The sequence below is a fragment of the Biomphalaria glabrata genome, chromosome 7 (assembly GCF_947242115.1).
Source record: "Biomphalaria glabrata chromosome 7, xgBioGlab47.1, whole genome shotgun sequence".
NCBI classification, from domain to species: domain Eukaryota; kingdom Metazoa; phylum Mollusca; class Gastropoda; family Planorbidae; genus Biomphalaria; species Biomphalaria glabrata.
Window position 1 is genome coordinate 6,014,818 of NC_074717.1, and position 19,883 is coordinate 6,034,700.

General features: G+C 34.5%; 2 protein-coding genes across 3 annotated transcripts in view; one reads left to right on the forward strand and one right to left on the reverse strand.

Annotated features, from left to right (window-relative positions):
• Positions 1–12,272, reverse strand: part of LOC106077957 (lysophosphatidylcholine acyltransferase 2-like) — a 42,724-nt gene extending 30,452 nt beyond the window's left edge. Inside the window, exons 1-3 of one of the 2 annotated variants that reach the window (XM_056034956.1) lie at positions 12,044–12,272; positions 11,182–11,324; positions 7,395–7,615 (exon numbers count right to left, since the gene is read on the reverse strand). In XM_056034956.1, the coding sequence (XP_055890931.1) occupies positions 7,395–7,615; positions 11,182–11,324; positions 12,044–12,145 (466 nt within the window). In that variant the 5' untranslated portion in view covers positions 12,146–12,272. Of the gene's footprint in view, positions 1–7,394; positions 7,616–10,298; positions 10,517–11,181; positions 11,325–12,043 lie in introns of both variants that reach the window. The other variant, XM_056034958.1, reaches the window with a different exon arrangement.
• A 63-nt stretch (positions 12,273–12,335) lies between these two features.
• On the forward strand, positions 12,336–18,059 carry LOC106077959 (casein kinase I-like). Its single transcript, XM_056034959.1, has one exon. It carries the CDS (start codon positions 12,458–12,460, stop codon positions 13,436–13,438), a length of 981 nt encoding a protein of 326 aa, XP_055890934.1. The 5' UTR covers positions 12,336–12,457; the 3' UTR covers positions 13,439–18,059.
• Positions 18,060–19,883: the final 1,824 nt, after the last annotated feature.

Sequence of the window (19,883 nt, forward strand, 5' to 3'; positions counted from 1 at the left end):
AATGCGTTCTTTCTCAAAATACTGCACGCTTTTTTTTTTTCACAGTTTAATCACGGGGATGCGTTATTTTTCTCTCTCTCACTCGTAGTTTAATCAAGAGAAAGCTCTTATGAATACATTAATAAACAATGCCTTTGTTTTCCATTTTTTTTTTAAGAATAGAGATTGCATGTTTTACAATGCCAAGGCACCGTGCGTTAAACTGTATGTTAAACTGTGTGGGCTGTAGCAGTGCATACGTTTATCTAGAGCTGGTCTAACAGCGTAGCATCACCATCAGAGATTCTGGTTCAACGAACTACCCTGTAAAATACATTTAGCAAAAACAGCTATATATAGCACTTTATCATGACAATGCGCAGGCACTTGATAATATGGATCGTTCCATGGAGTCAAAAGTTCAGACCACAGTTAAGGAAGGGGCTACCTTTCTTTAAGACACAATACAAAGACATGACAGCAATAAGCTACGAGATGATTAAACGCTTAGCGTTAAAACAGACATGATGAAAGAAGAATTAGGAATCGGAGATAGTAATTACTGTAATCTATTATAATTAGTTTCTAAACTGTTCTCCATTACAACACTTCGCTGAACACGTCCAAGTGCTCCGGGCAGACATTTCAGAGAGATGTCTGATACATATATTGTGGTTGGGGATTACAAAGACTCACTTTTTTTTTTTTAAATCAGACTTTTTCTGTCTAGAGTCTTTTACACGTTTTTCTCCCTGTTTCCATTCTCAGATTAAAATAAAACTTTGCACAATTATTCATTGCTGATGTCAGCACACGAATCAATAAAAAAAATATTTACTTAATTAGTGATAATTAATTAACTTTGTCTTACATAGAATAATTGTAACATTGATATTCTAATTATTTCCCTTCTATAGGCTTTGCTTTTTAAATAATATTTTGTATATTCTGCTTTTTTTATTTTTATTATTATTATTTTTTTTTTTTTTTGTGAATTGCATGTAGACTTCAGATGTCTAGAATAACATAAACAATTAAATATTCTACAGATTGCAACCAACTGGACTCGAGGAATAGATGTCTCGCTGTGAAAGACCACGACAAAGAGAAGCGTTGTTTTTTCTTTAAGCAACTGTTACCTAAACAAAGTGTATCGTGATCAGCTTCAGGCCATCCAATCATAAACAATCACAGAAACTCGGATATGTGTTTACATAAACATCTCGCAGTGAACACGTTTACATGTCCAACAAATAGAAACTGTAAAACTGAGAGCAATGGTCTTGTGTGGGATTTCGAAGGTCTGCAGTGCAACAGAAGTACAAAGTAATCGAAACTTTCTCAGCAGAATTAGAAAGTATAAAATAATGAAAACATACTCAGCAGAAATAGAAAGTACAAAATAATGGAAACATACTCAGCAGAAACAGAAAGTACAAAATAATGGAAACATACTCAGCAGAAACAGAAAGTACAAAATAATGGAAACATACTCAGCAGAAACAGAAAGTATAAAATAATGAAAACATACTCAGCAGAAATAGAAAGTACAAAATAATGGAAACATACTCAGCAGAAACAGAAAGTACAAAATAATGGAAACATACTCAGCAGAAATAGAAAGTACAAAATAATGGAAACATACTCAGCAGAAACAGAAAGTACAAAATAATGGAAACATACTCAGCAGAAATAGAAAGTACAAAATAATGGAAACATACTCAGCAGAAATAGAAAGTACAAAATAATGGAAACATACTCAGCAGAAATAGAAAGTACAAAATAATGGAAACATTCTCAGCAGAAATAGAAAGTACAAAATAATGGAAACATTCTCAGCAGAAATAGAAAGTACAAAGTAATCGATACATTCTCCACACGAAAGACAGGGCTGAAAAGAAGCTCTCTTCAAAATCAGCCAGGAAGATGGCGTGGAACTCGCCTGTGCTCAACAGATTATGAAAAAGTCATGTTGTTAACATTAAGACAGACCACCTTAACTCACCCACATTCTCCATTAGTCCTGTTAACTAGTAGAGGCTAAAAAAAAAAGCCAGGAACATATAATAACTCTGGCTCGTTTTCAATGAAAGATAAAAAGAGAGAGGACGAAATATGGACAGAAAAAGAGACAACCGAATGTTAGAACTATCCACTGGTACACCATCACAATTACACCAGCCGTGGAAGCTTCGGCAAATGAAATGAAAACATGAGCTGACATGTTATTTATCGGCATCTCGGGATGCATCATTTGTATTGGCAACCTGGAGAGTAGGTTTTGGCATCACGGGATATGTGGCCGCTTCCCGTTGTCCATCACAAATCAACAAAACAAAAAGAGTAAAAAATAAAAAGTGCAAAGAGAGTTCAATTATAAATATCATTGGTGAGTACAGTACAATAAAAACAAACGAAAAGAGATAATATATCTATATTTCTAATGTTCTGAAATTCGACACCTTTCCATATATGCACCATATGCCACGAGTCTAGCCTTGTTAAGGTGATCTGTTTACGGTTTTGTTGTATAAAAAACACATACACTCTGAAGACCTCCAATCACAAACACACACGCACGTAAGTACAATACTTAATTGGTTGGGACGACAGATACAAACAATAGTACTAGGAAAATGTGTCACGTGGCTAATAATAATCTGTGTCACACTGGTGTTAGTTTTGTCTTTATTTACTGCCCCTGGAACATTTTAAAAGCTTTTTTTGGTAAGGACTCGTCGAAGTGTCCTAATATGGTCGAGAAATTTCCCTTTTGTGACACTTTGACACGGGGAAAGGCTTTTACTGCGTGGCTAGAATGAAAGGTTAGCTCTTCACAGACCTCCCTGTCTGGAGGCCCCCGAAAGAGGAAACCCCATATACCTAGAATGTACCGACGATTTCCGTATGAGGACACCCCCCCCGTATGGTCATCAATCGGTGCGACGGATGAGACTGGGTTAGTAAGCCTTTCTTAAGTTTCTTACATACTCCGCCCATGCACTATTTGTTTGCTAGAACGTACTGTGGTAGTCAGCTGAAGCCTATCTTCGCTCACGTTCTTAGCCTATCCGACATTCGGAGGTGCCACGCAGAAGCGACGGGAGCTGGAATCCTCCCTTGCTGGTAAGAACTAGAAAATGTGAGAAATTAGTCGTTTGCAAGAATGGCTTGTGATGGGTAGACTTGGTGGCTTGTGATGGGTAGACTTGGTGGCTTGTGATGGGTAGACTTGGTGGCTTGTGATGGGTAGACTTGGTGGCTTGTGATGGGTAGACTTGCTGGCTTGTGATGGGTAGACTTGGTGGCTTGTGATGGGTAGACTTGGTGGTTTGTGATGGGTAGACTTGGTGGCTTGTGATGGGTAGACTTGGTGGCTTGTGATAGGGGGACTCGGTCTTAGAAACCAAAACCACACAAGAATATTTTTGTAACATTTCTAATATAATCACACTAAGACAAAATGTCCACTGTAGGGTGGCAGTCGAAGTGGATGGACATTGCCCCGATGAAGAAAGTAGTCCTCGACGTGAACCCTACCACCGCTGTCGCTTTCTACATGACCCGATACAACCAACGAGGTTGAGATAACACCAATCCACCGATACTAAAACGGACAAGAGCCTAGAGTTCACAGACAGTTGACAAAGTGGCACTAGTCATGATAACCGAGTAGTGGCAACATAAACGGAGTTACAACAGCAGAAACTGAAAGTTGCCAGATGCTCGGATTACTACCTAATTTATTGCAACAATTCCTCCAATAAGATTGTAAACCCTTTCATGGATGGACCGACCTGTGTGTCGAAATTTCCTAGAAATTTGACAGATTATGTAGCTTACGTCATTGTATTTTGCACACGGCTTTAGCGGGAATACCCAAAGTCGATTTGTGTTTAGGAATGGGAAAAAAATAAATAGACAAACATGCGCAGTTTGCGCACCGCCCACGTGCTCTTGTAAAAATCATGAGCTGGGCTGTTAATAGAAGAACTTGATTGTACAAAGCTGACTGGAAAGTCTCCTTGCAATATGGAAGCATTACAAGAAAGAACTAGAATGAGAAATTGAAGAGCGTGTTGGGCTTCGTAATGGAGGAATCATTTTGTTCCCAACTCTTTTTATGTTACTAGTTTTTGGGGGTGTTGTTTGTTTTTTTCAATAAAGTCTTTTTGGTGTTAGTAATATAGTCTAAACAAAAAAATCTTCAAGGACAAATTGACAATAAGATGACGATGTTACATCAATGTCAATGTTCGTTTGACAAAGTAGAATTGACGCTCAAATGACCATGAAGGTCATACGAAGACCATTACAAAAGCCATTCAATGGGTTTACCGGTTAAAAGTGAAATCAACTCGAAAGCCACTTAAAAAAAATATGGCCAAATTATTATTTGCGTAACCACTTCGATTACAGGACAGATGTTCTGTTCTTGAAAAAAAAGTGGGTTATCTGTGTCCTGACTTACATATAGACATAAAAGCTTAGAGAAAGATAACTCTATGAGAGATTAAGCTCGTTCAACATTCCCACTCAGAATGCACCGACTAGGGTCAAGGCCACTAAGTTGAATGCCCCTAAACACATACTACACTCAATGGTGTATGATGCACTACTGACGGGAAATTCAAGTCTAATGTGTTGTTTTTTTTTTTTTTTCATTATTATTTAATATTTGAAGTGGTATCGTGAGGCTAGCGTCAGGGAGTGTTCAGTGTTGGTCCAACATTCGGAGGGCTTCGAATGTTTCGAGATTGAATCCCAACGAAGACAAGGATCCTTAGGACATCCCTACGTTCTCCTTATTTTACTTATCGCTCATGTGAAATTCAACTTAAACCTGACAAATAAATGAAAACATCCACCAGTGACAAAATGGTATGTGACCGAGGACTGTCGTCACGATTATGTGACCGAGGACTGTCGTTACGATTATGTGACCGAGGACTGTCGTTACGATTATGTGACCGAGGACTGTCGTCACGATTATGTGACCGAGGACTGTCGTTACGATTATGTGACCGAGGACTGTCGTTACGATTATGTGACCGAGGACTGTCGTCACGATTATGTGACCGAGGACTGTCGTTACGATTATGTGACCGAGGACTGTCGTCACGATTATGTGACCGAGGACTGTCGTCACGATTATGTGACCGAGGACTGTCGTTACGATTATGTGACCGAGGACTGTCGTCACGATAGAACCGACTTGAAACCCTACCCCCCCCCCCCAAACAAGAGTTTTGGACACGGACAATGAATCTAAAAGTCTTCTCTTGGGGCGTTCAAAACGTATAGACTATCTCCCACTAAGCGATGACAGGGAAACTCAAATCCTTCACCTTACATCTCCCTTAATGTGATCTCATGTCTGTCTTTATGGGGGGGGTCGTTATTGTATATTTTGTATCATATGTAGGCTACTATAAATAACTGCAACTATGTGATTATTTCATTCCCTTCCATCTTTTTTTTTAGCACTAATTTTTTTTCCCCTCTCTACTTTACCGAATTTCATATATTTGCTCACCACTCTTAAAGGATTGTGTCACGTGACCAGAGCCCCCCCCCCCCCAGCGATGTTTGAACACACAGACGCACGCGCTCGTTCCAGACTCGTTGTTTATGGCTTGAGAGTGTTTAGACGTTTTCGTTCAGTGCTCGCTGCATAGTCCGAATCCTTTGAGTTATGGCCCCTGAATGTGAGCGCGTCTTTGGGTTGAGGGTTTGTTTGAAAAGTTGGCCTCTTGTTATACTTCTGCAGTTCTTCGATAAATGAAAACCTGTGATTGATCTAAATGTTTTGAAGTAAGGATTAAAAAGGGTGGGGGGGTCTAGACATTCTTTCTATGGACAAAGAAACTAAGTTTTCTCATGCCCACCAATTTGAACAGTGTGATATGCTTCTATGTGTCCCTTGTACTAAATGTCAGCAGTTATAAGATATTAATCTGGCGTTTTGTATTTAATGGATGGATACAACAGTTGGACTCCACGATAAACTGCGAACTGCTGTAAAAAAAAAAAAAAAAAAGTTAACTTAAACTATATGGCCATATTACAAGGTCTTCGTGGCTCAGAAAAGACTTTCCTTCAGGGAAAAGAAGAGACAGAGAAAGCCAAGATAATAGAAAGGACTGGCCTGCCATTGAAACCGATTCTATCCAAGGCAAAAAGACAAAGAGGGATGGAGAAAGGTAGTCAACTGATCTTGTGTGGTGCCTTGTGTGTGATACGCCAATTTCACAGAATGAAGCGATTGATTCCAAGGTTTAAAACAAGTTATCAACATCGATCCCATCGACTTGTGGCTAAACTACCCATTGACATCTACTGCCAAGCTACATTCCCTCGAACCCCATCAGAGGCGTATTGACATGTATATTTATTTTCACAATCTTCCATACACGGTGTTCTGAAACTTCTAATATGATCTCAAGGATCATCCTATGTGGCTGGTATAGGTTAGTCATGTGTGAATAGTATAGCTTCATCATGTGCGAATGGCATAAGTTAATCATGTGTGAATGGTATAGCTTCATCGTGTGTGAATGGCATAAGTTAACCATGTGTGAATGGTACAATCCTGTTTGAATCGTATAGCTTCATTGTGTGTGAATGGTATAGCTTCATCGTGTGTGAATGGTATAAGTTAATCATGTGTGAATCGTATAGCTTCATCGTGTGTGAATGGTATAAGTTAATCATGTGTGAATCGTATAGCTTCATCGTGTGTGAATGGTATAAGTTAATCATGTGTGAATCGTATGTGAATGGTATAGCTTCATCGTGTGTGAATGGTATAAGTTAATCATGTGTGAATGGTATAGCTTCATCGTATAAGTTAATCATGTGTGAATGGTATAGCTTCATCGTGTGTGAATGGTATATATTCATCATGTGTGTATCGTATTATTATCATCTAGTACTATTGTTTGGTAGACGACTACATTATAGTCACGCGACACAGAGCCAATCAATTAGCCACAGCCAGCTGCATGGTGTACTATTTTTTCTACTAAACGGTGGCACACATGTACACACATCAGAACCAAAACATTTGCTAGGGTGAGGTTTATCGGAAGGGAAATAAATGGGTGGCAGAAAAGGAAATGGGGCAAAATATTTTTATTAATATATATATATATATATATATATATATATATATATATATATATATATATATATATATATATATATATATATATATATATATATATATATATATATATATATATATATATATATATATATATATATATATATATATAAAAGATATAAAAAAGATAGGTAAGAATCGTAAAAGGGAATGGGGCAAAGATGTACAAGATGTTTGTTAATAAAAATGTTTGGGTTTTTCTTGGGATAGAGGCAGACAGGTTTCTACTTGCGATCCTTGTTTTCATTACTTCCAAAGATTGGGATGTTTCCATTTTCATTCCTGGAGACCGGGCTCGACATGGGTATTACCAGAAAGTACAATATGATATCGAAGATTCCCGAGTGGGGCGCAGCTACAAGAACAGGCGCCTGGCTGGGTGGCGCTCTGTTGCCCTTGATCGGCCATACGACAAAGCCCGCAGCAACAATGATGGCTCTCCCGATGTAAACTAGCGGCCAGTTCATAAACCTGGTATCGAAAAAACGATCACATAAGGAACAAAAAAAGGAATAAATCGTGCTTCCACTGCTCAGTATCGATACGCTAATATTCAAATGCTAGCTTCCATCTGCCTGAGTTTTACTTTCAGAACTCAAGATTTTTAGTTACAAAATATCCAGATCTACATAATTCAAGAGTTGTAAAACAACTGTATAAAAGCACCAAATAGAGTAGTTTCCCCTGTTCAATGAATTAGTAAAAGGATTACTTAAAAAAACTGTAGTGCTGAGAATGGTTGTAAAATGTCAAGCTTTAGTAAATCACGTAAAATCAATTTGTAAATGCTAACTGCTATGTACCACACACTGAATGAATTATTGTTTTTAAGGCCTACTGAACTATATGTAACAGTCACATTGAGGCAGCTGCTGAAACATTACTGAGACTTTTAATGCTGGTAGTTAGTTGTTTGTTTATGTTTAAATTGTATTTCTCCTTTGTCAAAACATAAGATGTGTTGTTTTATGTCAATAGTAATAATAATAATAAACATAATAGGCCTACCATTGTATTATGCATATATGTCTAATGATCAATACGAATGAAAGGGAGGTAAAAATGTCACAGGAAAAAAACTTTCTTTTTTTTTTGGAGAAAGAATATTATTATTTTGTTTAATTATTATTAATTATACAAAACAACAAGGAAATAAGTCATCTCATTCCAGATTAAGCCAAAAGCTATTAAAAATAAGCGGGAAATTGTGTTGTATAGGAAAGGGGGGGGGGGAGGGGAAATAATGAAAACTACCTATAAAGTTGAATGCACAAGATAAGGGTACAATTAAAGCATAAGATTGCTGGTTGAAAGTTATAGTTTTATTTGATATAGGACCATAACAAAGATTCCCCAGGTCCTTTTTTTATAAGTGTTTACAAAATTCAAGCAAAGAATCTAGTGAAACAATCTATTAAATTTAGAGAAACAATTTCTACAACCTAGTAAAATAATTCCTTAAATCTAGTTAAAACAGCTTTTCTTTATTATTGTGAATCCATTTTGTTTTCAAATACTGTTTCTGGAGAAGTGGTTCTTAAACTTTGGTGAACCAGGACTTCATTACTTCAAGTTGCCCCCACTGAAACTACAATACAAATTTTAAATAGACCCACGCTAATAACCACACAAGAAAATACAGATGAATTGTTTTAGATTGTAAACATTTTAGCTTATATATTGTTTGTAAAGCACTATAGCATTGAAAGGGTTAAGCTGGGAATGTGAGAAAACTTTAAAACTGTGAGCATAAAATTTAGTTTGGCTCGCCAAACTGTTAACCAAATAGTTTTGTTTGGACACATGATTAAAAATCAAAAAAAAAATATTTAAGGACTATAACCCACTATCAATATAGCTCCTCCTTCTTGGTTGAAGATGAGCACATTTCTCAGTTCCTATGAACTGGAAGATGGCTAGTTCAATCCTCACTATAAAAAGCCAGTCATACACATGGCATGAGTAAGTTGGGTCTAATGCAGATAAGCATGCTTCTTCTCTCAGCCTTTTGTTAGCTCTGCATTCTTTCATGCCGGCTGCTCTTCTTGCATCACACATTGAGACATCGACACTCATGGCTTCACGCCATGAGAAGCGATCGAGAGCTAGTGTTTTCCAGTCGTGAATGTCAATATCACACTCCCTGAGAGAGCTCTTAAGGGTGTCCTTGTGACGCTTGTGTTGACCCCCACCCTCGAGAGCACTTTCTTGCACAAAGCTTCCCATTAAGAAGTCATTTGGGAAGGCCCACAATCTAATATAATGATAAATTATTATGGGTGATTAGCAGCTATTGACCTATTGTAAAACAGTTATTTCAAGAACTCACTATTCTAACACAATTTCATGTATCATTCAAAACTAAGATCAGATAATGATAGCAAAGTTCGTTAAAAATAATGAATAATAACCAAGACCAACAGTGCACCAAGTTTGGTTTTCTTCTACTAGAATTCAATATATATATATATATATATATATATATATATATATATATATATATATACACAGAAAGAGAGATACACACACAACACATTTACTTGTAACAACAAATCCAAGTAAAAAAGAAAATTAATACCAGATATAAAAAGAGAGCGAGTGAATCCAGAGACCTATTAATACTAGTGAACAATACACAAGGCCTACTACTATAGCTACTTAAAAAAAAAAGACTGCCAACAAAAGTACAATGCTTTAGACAGGTTAATTAGATTTACAACATGATACCAAAAGAAAAAAACAAGAGAGCAGGATTATCTTGTGTGTATATATTATATACTGTAGTACAACTTAATATCAACCTCTCACTTTTGACTCCACTCATTGGCATATATTTCAGTCTTTCAATAATAATGACTGAGACAAACACACAAAATGGTAGATCTAGAATGCAACATTTAAAAAACAAATGCATTGCCTTGTATTCTACTTTATGTTGTAGAGAAGAGGAAAAGATTTTATGGCGAGAAAACTCTTTTGTTTTCGACACATGCCTCATTTGATCTCATCTGTTTGAATGTTGAGGAGATGTCATTGATAGTTGAACAAAAAAATTGAATCTGTCCAGCACATGCCAACAATCAATAAATAATTATAAGACAATATATATAAACAAAATTGATATAAATATATAAATGTATGTAGCAAAACCTACTTCCAAATAATATCATATCTTGAGTGGAAGCTTTGGCGACTACAGACGTCAAGCCCAGAAACACTGTCGGCAAAGCATCAAGGAAGGATGAATGAGGAGCCAGCAAAAGCAATGGGGCCTCTTTTGAGCTGGCCTGCTTGCCTTTTGTTTTTACCCAGTACAGTCCTCCGGCGAAAAACACCCCCCGACAAAGAACTAGCACTATAGGTCTCAACAATCTAAAAGAAAAGTTATTTTTTTGTTCTGTGTGTTACAAATAGAGAAAAAAAAAAAAACAGAGTGCAGAAAAGTGTATAAAACATATTAAACTAAGTGCTTTGCTTTCTTTCATGACAGAAAAACTAGAGTGATTCTAGCCAGTAACGATGATTAAAAGTTATGAAAAGTCAACAAAGTCTGCGCTAGCTGTTACTCACTGCACTGTTAGAGATATATGTGAGCATGTTCAAATAAAAAAAAAGAAAACAGGAAATTCACTGTCACTGTGCTTTACACTATGTCTATTAAAATTTGGCATAAAAATAGGAAAGGGATGTAGCTTTTAAAAAAATCAAATTTAGGGGAAAGACTAGGGGTGGGGAGTATAAAGCAGAACAATTCTATTGTTTAAGCAAAATCTAGAACTTAAAAAAAAAGAATACTTCTGGTATAAATATATAATTTACATTTTATACAAATACTTTTCTTGTTCCGTACTTATATGTATATTAATTATACTTTCAATATGATCAATTAATATCTAAATCATCCTATAAATGAGAAAGTATAAAACAATACCATTTATATATAACTTTGGTTTAGTTTGTCTTTATGGTTGAAAAAATAACAAACTGAACAGCTCATTCTACAGCAGATTAGTGAAGCAAAAAATAAAAAGACTTACAGACGCCATCCTGTAATTGGTTTTAATTTATCCTCTTCTGACCGAAAGGCAACAGCAAGAGCTGCAAAAGGCCATGCCAGGAGTAATAAAAGAAGAACTAAAACAAGCCGAATGGGCGCTATTGTAACAGACATTATTGCAATCTGGAAAAGAAACAGACAAAAAAATAATAGAACACTTACAAGATCAAATAGAATGGTAGATATCAAGATCTATAAATATTATTTAATTACAAAAAGTGTCTTAATAAGTGAACTGACTATAGGCACAGAGTATTAATATAAAATAAGTATTACATAATTAAAGATGTATTATAATATAGCATCTAGAGACTAGATCTATACTCTAGATACAAACTACTAAATAAAATGGTGAAGTTAAGTGCTGAAACAATGAATGATGAATACATATTACAGGGCAATATATATAAGCTTCAGTAAGTACTAAGCAATTAAGCTGTAAACATAATTTATGCAAATGTGAAGCTAACTGCTTCAATGGTGTATAATGATGAATACCTATTACACATACCGGTATAAATTTTAAATGCACTTTTTATGCAGCACTAGGGACCACATTTTTTATGAGAGAAAATGGTTAATAACGAAATAAGGTACTACTCCACTAAGCAGCAGTGCTAAGCAAGTTGTCTCTCTCTCTGGTCTATACTAGTCTATAGTATTTATATATATAATATAGTTAATAAAAAAATAGTCTATGTAGACTGTACTGGTTACTAGTAAACTGTGTAGTGAAGTTAACACACTTACTACACAGTCACAGGCTGACTCACTGACACTTCAAAAGAACGTTATTAATATTTATTATAGATTCTATTAGTAAAAAATAAGTTTTCACTTACCTGAATTTTATCTCTCAAACTTAAATTAAGTTTATGCACGAAGGGATTTAAAACCTCAGGAGTACTTAACGATTTTTGACGAGGTATATTGTTTCTTGACATGATTTTTTTAAAATCCAAATAACTTTAAAAAAAAAAAAAGAACAGCAACAGTCAACGTATAAAACAACAAGTGATCAATTCGACACCGCTTCCTGATTCATCATAGATGTGTACTAGCCTCTTTGTCGTCAAATGTACACGGAACTAAACTTCCGATTAGACATGCGCATTAAAGCGTTGTGCAGGATTATGGTAAGATAGGAATTGTGGGATACTATTGCTGTGCTGCAACACCCAAGATGGCAACCAGATTCTGTTAATGAAAAGGACTTCTTTAGATTTAGTCTGCTCTGATATTTATGAATTTTCACCATGGAACAGCCACAAGAACGAACGGGAAAACAATCTGGCGAGTTTATAGTTGGCTTAAAGTACAGACTGGTCCGTAAAATCGGCAGCGGGTCATTTGGTGATATATACCTTGGGATCAACATAACAAACGGAGAAGAGGTTGCAGTGAAACTCGAGTCATGTAAAGCCAGACATCCCCAGCTACTTTACGAAAGTAAGTTGTACAAAATTTTACAAGGTGGAGTAGGTATTCCACACATCCGTTACTACGGCCAGGAAAAAGAATACAATGTTCTCGTTATGGATCTTCTGGGACCAAGTCTGGAAGACTTGTTCAATTTCTGTTCCAGAAGATTTACAATGAAAACAGTTCTCATGCTTGCTGATCAAATGATTGGGCGTATCGAATATGTCCATAATAAGAACTTTATTCACAGAGACATTAAACCTGATAATTTCCTAATGGGAATAGGAAGACATTGCAACAAAGTCTTTCTGATTGACTTTGGCTTGGCGAAAAAGTACAGAGACAGTAGAACTCGTACTCACATCCCTTATCGTGAAGATAAAAATCTGACAGGTACTGCAAGGTATGCCAGTATCAATGCTCATCTTGGTATAGAACAGAGTCGTAGAGATGACATGGAGTCTTTGGGATACGTTTTGATGTACTTTAACAGAGGAAGCTTGCCTTGGCAAGGACTCAAGGCTAACACAAAAAAGCAGAAGTATGAAAAAATTAGTGAAAAGAAAATGTCCACTCCTGTTGAAGTTCTCTGCAAAGGTTTCCCTGCCGAATTCGCCATGTATTTAAATTACTGTAGAGGCCTGAGGTTTGAAGAGGCTCCTGATTACATGTATTTACGTCAACTTTTCCGGATCCTCTTTAGGACCCTCAACTACCAGTATGACTACACATTTGACTGGACCATGCTGAAGCAAAAGGCAGCTCAAGTTGCTCAATGTACTACAGCTACTGCACCAACTGCAGGAAGAGGATGATCTTGAACGCAATCAAGTTATGAAAATGTCATCTTTCTTCCTTGCTTTTTTTTTTGTACTATAACTCTTTAAAAAAAACACCATCTTACCATAGCTATCAGGGATTTGGTGATATTTGTGTCTTTATTTCTTGATATGTATTTTTAAAAAAGGAAAACAGTGCTGGAACAATAGACATGAAGAGAATGTAGAGATGGACATGAGGGGAAAAACAAAGTGTGTATAACAAACAATGTAATAACACAAATATATATACAAACAGAAACTTGATGACTTCAAACATGTTTTGGAAATTTATTTCTTTTTACGTCAAGATGCTTGTCATTGAAACGAGATAATGGAGCCTCTTGTGATTAAAACAAGATACTCCGTTAGACATTTTCATTTCTTACTTTATTTTATTTTTTTTTATCCTTAGTACGTAATTGAATGATTGATACACATTTCTCTCCATATATTGGAGACAGTAAAAGATAAAGATAATATTACAACTGCTCTGATCTATTCTTTTCTTTATTTTTTGTTATTGTGATTACATTTGTACAATTTCCAGTTCAACTGCAATGTTCTTGTTAAAGTTTTGTTCAACAATTCATATTCATAGACATTTTTTTTTAAATTATTATTTGAAAGCGATATAAATCTTTCTGAATGATAGGGGTTTTTTTTTTGTTGTTGTTTTTTTTTTGTAATATCAATCCAATACATGGAATTTTAGCTTTTCATTAATATCAATTATAAAGAAAATTATTTTTCGCTTTTTTTTTTTTTTAACAAAACAGTAACCAAATTTCGCGTTTTCTTTTTTTTTTTGTTTTAAGTTAAGAAAATGTCAAAATAAAAGAAAAATAAGTTTCAACCCTTAAAATTTAGTTTAAAAAAATAACAATCTTAATTTATTATGAATCCAATTACTTAAATTTGCTAGAGAGTTTCAAGTGAGAAAGTTACTTTCTTTTTTTTTTCCTTGTGGTTTGTGTTTTATCTTTTCACCAATATATATATTTGTACTATATATATAAATGCATAAATATACGCTACCCTTTCTAGTGATGGTAGTTTGTATGGAAACAAAAGAAAATTAATGAGTACATTTACACCTGTTTACTTGTTCCTGTTAAACAGAGGGCAACTTGTATTTTGGAAAACAGACATACTGTATGCCTCGTATCGGTTGTCATTGTTATATTGACATCCATGTGCATTACCCTTTTCAACAAATAAATGATGGCATGTGTATTCTTAGGTCTGTGGGCATAAAGATGTATTAAAAGACAGTTGACAGTACCCAATTCATTGATGGCTGTTTGAATACAAAAACAAACAAAAAAAAGATTGTGACCCAGTATGTACACTATACCTGTGCTACCTCCTTTGATTCATGGCTCTCTCTGTATTGTTCACCTTAACTTCAATGTTCTTTAGAATCATTAATTTATAATTAAACTACCAGCGTAAAGAGTTATGATTTGCAGGTCAAAATGATGATTAACTTACTCGTTTCGTGTGTATTTTGATTCAGCTATTGTAGCTTTGCTGTATTGGTCTGCCTAATTGCAATAGGAAAACTATTTTTACATTTAGGTTTATATTATTGTGTTGAGGTCTGGTATGCATCTGTTTTTTTAGGACCACATAATTATGTCTGGCAGAAATGTTGAACTTATTAAAAAGTAAAAAAAAAATTAATAATAATTTTCTGACAAAATCCTATTATTATTATTTATTTTGTAAATACTTTCCAAATTGTTCTAATTTCTTTTAATCAAAAATATATTTTTTAAGAAATAAAATATAGATCTATTATATCTTCCTAAGTTTGAAAGTAAGCCTTTCAGTAGAATCAACACTTTTAATCATCAGTCTAGTTGTGACAGTAAAAAAAAAAAAAAACTGTGGAGAGATGTTCATTATTATTACTATGTAATTGCCATTATTTATAATAATTGTTTTTTAAATATTAATAATAGATTTTTTCTTCCGATTAATTGAAAAATATACTGATTTCATAACTATGTCATCCAGATGTAATCAGAGTCAATGTGTAATTAAATCTGTTGTTTCAAACGCTAACACATGTATGCATGTTCCTCCTCCTTTAATGGCTCAAAAAAAAAAAGGTTATTTATTATAATACATTTTCTCTGCTACTTGTAATTTTATTCTATGGTACTGAAATGAGTATAAATAACAGTAATGTTTAAGGAATTCACTTTTCTTGTTTAAGCTTATTGATGTACTTTCAAATTTGTTGGTTTACATTTCTAAGTTTAAAAAAAAAAATGTACAGAATGGAGTAGTTAGAAAAATGACATTCGGCCACCTACGCCATATGCAGAGGTTTTGTTTTAATCAAGATGTTGTACACAAGTGTCTGTGGGGCCAAAACATTTGGATCCTTAACAGACAGGATTTCAGACATAACCAAAGCAAAGGCCATGTCCTTTGAGTATGCTTAACACACACAATAGTTAGTGTGGCTGGTGATTGGATTGGCCACACCATACCTTTGCCAACTTTGTTTGTAACAAAAGTTTTTGGCATTTAATAATATTTTCATTGGCCTTTAAAACCACGAGGTTTTGAAAGGTAAACTGGAATTATTGACTCTATTGCACTATTTCAAATTATAGTGTTACAATTCTGTCCAGTATGGCTATCTTGTCTTTTAAAGATGTGACTGGAACTTTCCTTTTCGATAATGTATAGGTCGGAACAGAGGGCTTGTTATCAATATGTCCAAACAGAATTTTACTATTTAACACTAGGTATTGTAAAGGTTTGCGGCAAGGAAAACAGCTGTTCGGTTAAACTCTTACCTTGCTTGTTTTTTTTTTCAATTCTAATCACTAAAAAAGTATATAACTTACAATACGTTTAAAAGAAAAAAAAACATGTTTACCAATTATCATTTATAGTGATGGGATGTCCTGTACATGTTCATCTTATGTAAGTTATTTTTTTTTTATATCCCACCATATGTACACTTGGTCAGGCATTGTTTTGTTGAGTAACTGAGTATACACCTTGCATCCTTTCTTTCTTTTTATTTATATACGTACGGAGGTTTAGGTCTAAATATTTCAAAATATAATGTACTTTTTTTTTTTACTGTAATTTTTGTGGGATTTTTATGTTAGCAATCTTTATATAATGTGTGTTTAAACCCATTAAGGTCTGCCATATTATCTTATTTGGGACATGTGGAAATCATGAAGTTAATTAAGCTTTTAAATTGACTAGATGGTAATTAAGAAACTAATAGGTTAAAACGGAAAAAAAAAATATGTAATTACTTTTTCCTTAGCTAGTTGCAATTTTTAATTATTATTATTTACCAGAATTTCTATACTATTTGTGTTATTCTTCTAATAGTCTAGCTTGACATTAATACTTGTGCACATTGAACAATATGCAATGCAACTTTCCCACTTTAGCAAATTTTCTTTTTTTTTTGGATTGATTATAGTTCACCAGAAATAATATAGCAGGATGTTGTAACCCAATGTTTATCTGAAATATCAAAATGTTGTCATGCAAGTACAACACAATAGAAATACAAAGCATGCCCCAGGTGGAGTTCAAGTGTCCTCTGGTTCAAGTTCAAAACTCTTGTGTCCTCCCTTGTTGTTAGCAATCAATCCTGCCAGGAATGTCGAATTGTAACATCCGATTTAGCATGTTTCAGAATTCAGCTTGAATGAATTCCTACATGAGCATTGTTAAATCTTATTCTTGAAGAATGCTTAGTTAAGTATTTTTGAACTGATTTTTAACCAAAAAAAAAAATTTTGATAGCCCCTATAAGAATTTCTTCATTTACATTTGAACATATTTTTTGTGTGTAAAACTTGTGTATGGTGGTATCCGATTTTTTTTTCTCTTTGTGTATTTTTTTTTTTTCACGAACTCTTGTGGTCTTGTAAGTTTTAAATGTGTACAGATGTCCAATTTTACTGTTTCTGTATATATATATAAAATATGTTCATGGCCACTCTGTGTGCAGTGCATCATTGTCTCTGGTGCACACCAACACCCTCTTGTCATTGTGAAGTGCTAAATAATGCCATGGTTTCAAAATACATTTATTCAGCAGTGTGTGTATACATGGATAAAGTCAAAACACAGCTATTCTACAATGTTTTTTTTTTTTTAACTCTTTACAATTAAATCTACATTCCTTTGTTAGTTTTTTTTTAATGAAGTTCTTGGCATAAAAATATGTTCTGTACACAAAGAACAAAGAGAGAAAAAAATGTAGCAGTAAGCAAGTGATGGTAAGGCCATGATTTACAAAACAACATTGTAAAGCCATGATTTACAAAACAACATATTAAGTTGTGATTCATGGAATTGTATATTACTACCCAACATTTCAATTTTTTTTTTTTTTTGCTCTGTAGAAAATAGGTGACTTTTGTTTTTTTTTGATGGTACTGTATTTATATCAATCAAAGCTTCAGAATGAGTGATGGTTCTACGACATAGCAGAAAACACTATAAAGTATCTTCTTCCATTTATTGTAGAGAACTGAAGACTGCTTCTGGCATCGGCTGTAAAATACATATTTGTGTGTGCTTCATATCCATGGAGAATAAATGTAGACAATTATACATGTGATTGTGGATGGCTTGGCTTGTCATTTGTGTGCCAGTGATTGTCTAGTTTAGTTGTATCATAGAAGTGCTCCATCAGTTGCTTGCCTTGTCATTTGTGTGCCAGTGATTGTCTAGTTTAGTTGTATCATAGAAGTGCTCCATCAGTTGCCTGTTCCCAAATAAGGATTGTACTAATCCAGTGACTAATGCTTGATGAGATTTGTCATAGTTAGCTCATTTATAACTTCCTGCATTCTCTTCAAAATGAACTATTGGAAAAAGACATTTAGTTAGTTCATTGATAACTTCCTGTATTCTCTTCACAAATGAACTAATAGCTAGTGAATTGAGTAACTAGGAAACATCTTTGGATCATATGTTAAAAAAAAAAATACTTGTATCACAAGTTGAACTCAAAACCTTCAACTCAGCAGCCTAAAGCATAACTACTCATCATATCCTATTCCGGTATGTATAGAAGAACTTGCTATCACTTTTTTTTTTTTAACTCTGTCTGTCTAGGCTAGCAGAGAATTATACACTGGATAAATATGAATTGGATACACTTGTTACACTTCTTTTGAACAAGCTTATTCAAGCTCACCACGTCTATCTGGTACAAATTCTATACACGTTATTTCTCTCACTTCCTATTCTCGGAGCAAATTGAAACTTCGCACGATTATTCATTGTCCCTAAAAAAACATGAATCTTATCTCAAAATTAACCAATTCATGTATTTATTATGTAGAAAAAGGAAATAAATATTACATTATGGAGACTTGCTGTAAATGTGGAGATATTTTCCTAATATGAACTTTTCTTAGTGTTTTTAGCGGCCCGAAAGGGGAAAAGACACTATTAGTTTGGTATGGCCTGTCTGTCCGTCCGTCCCGTTTAGATCTCAGATACTAAAAGAGAAAATGAAAATATTTTAGATCATTCAAAGTTGATGCAACGACTACTTTTTTCTTTTCCGAAAGTGAACCATCTCATTTTTTAAATTATATATGCAAGCAGATGTTTCAAAAATTACAACACTTTACAATGAAAAACTTCAGGGGAGGAAACCTTTTTTTTTTTTTTAAAGGTCATGTACTTCTTCATTACCCAATAGCTACTAATGCGCTCATCCCCAGCTTCATTCATAGATTCGCGCATTTGGTACAAAAAAAAAAATATCTAAGGTCACAATGGTAAAGTGTCATTGAATAGAATACTGATTCAAATGTTAAGAATTTTTATACGAACTTCGTTTTAGTTATAAGTTTTAAAAATAACGAACTACTTATATAGCGCGCAGTTTTGACATATCCTCATTATAGGGGCCTACACTTGACACTCATAATAAGACTAAGAGCCTAGATCTAGTTATATTTATAATAAATGTATGAATAATTTGATGAAAATTTTAATTATTAAGGTAATAACTTATCTTCTGACAGCTTAGGGGTGCATATTTATTTATGTAAACAAGAGTATCACATTAAGAAATGAATCGGATACGAACAGCATAGTATGCCTACACCAATAGTAATGGCATTACCCGGTAACAAAATGATTTTGAAAATGCCTACTATTCATGGTCATAACATTGGCCTAGGTCTAGTAATTTTAAGATTAAACGTGTAAATTCATACGAGTTCTAGTCTAGATGCCGTATAGTAGATTCTAGATCTAGAATTAGATTTGTACACTTAGATCTTGAATCTAGATTTATTTCTAAAACTAGGTCTAGATCTAGCTAGAGATCTATGTCTAGCATGGGCGTAGCCAGGATTTTTTTTCGGGGAGGGTTTTGGGAATACCCCCCCCCCCCCCGACCCCGCGGAAAAAATTATATATA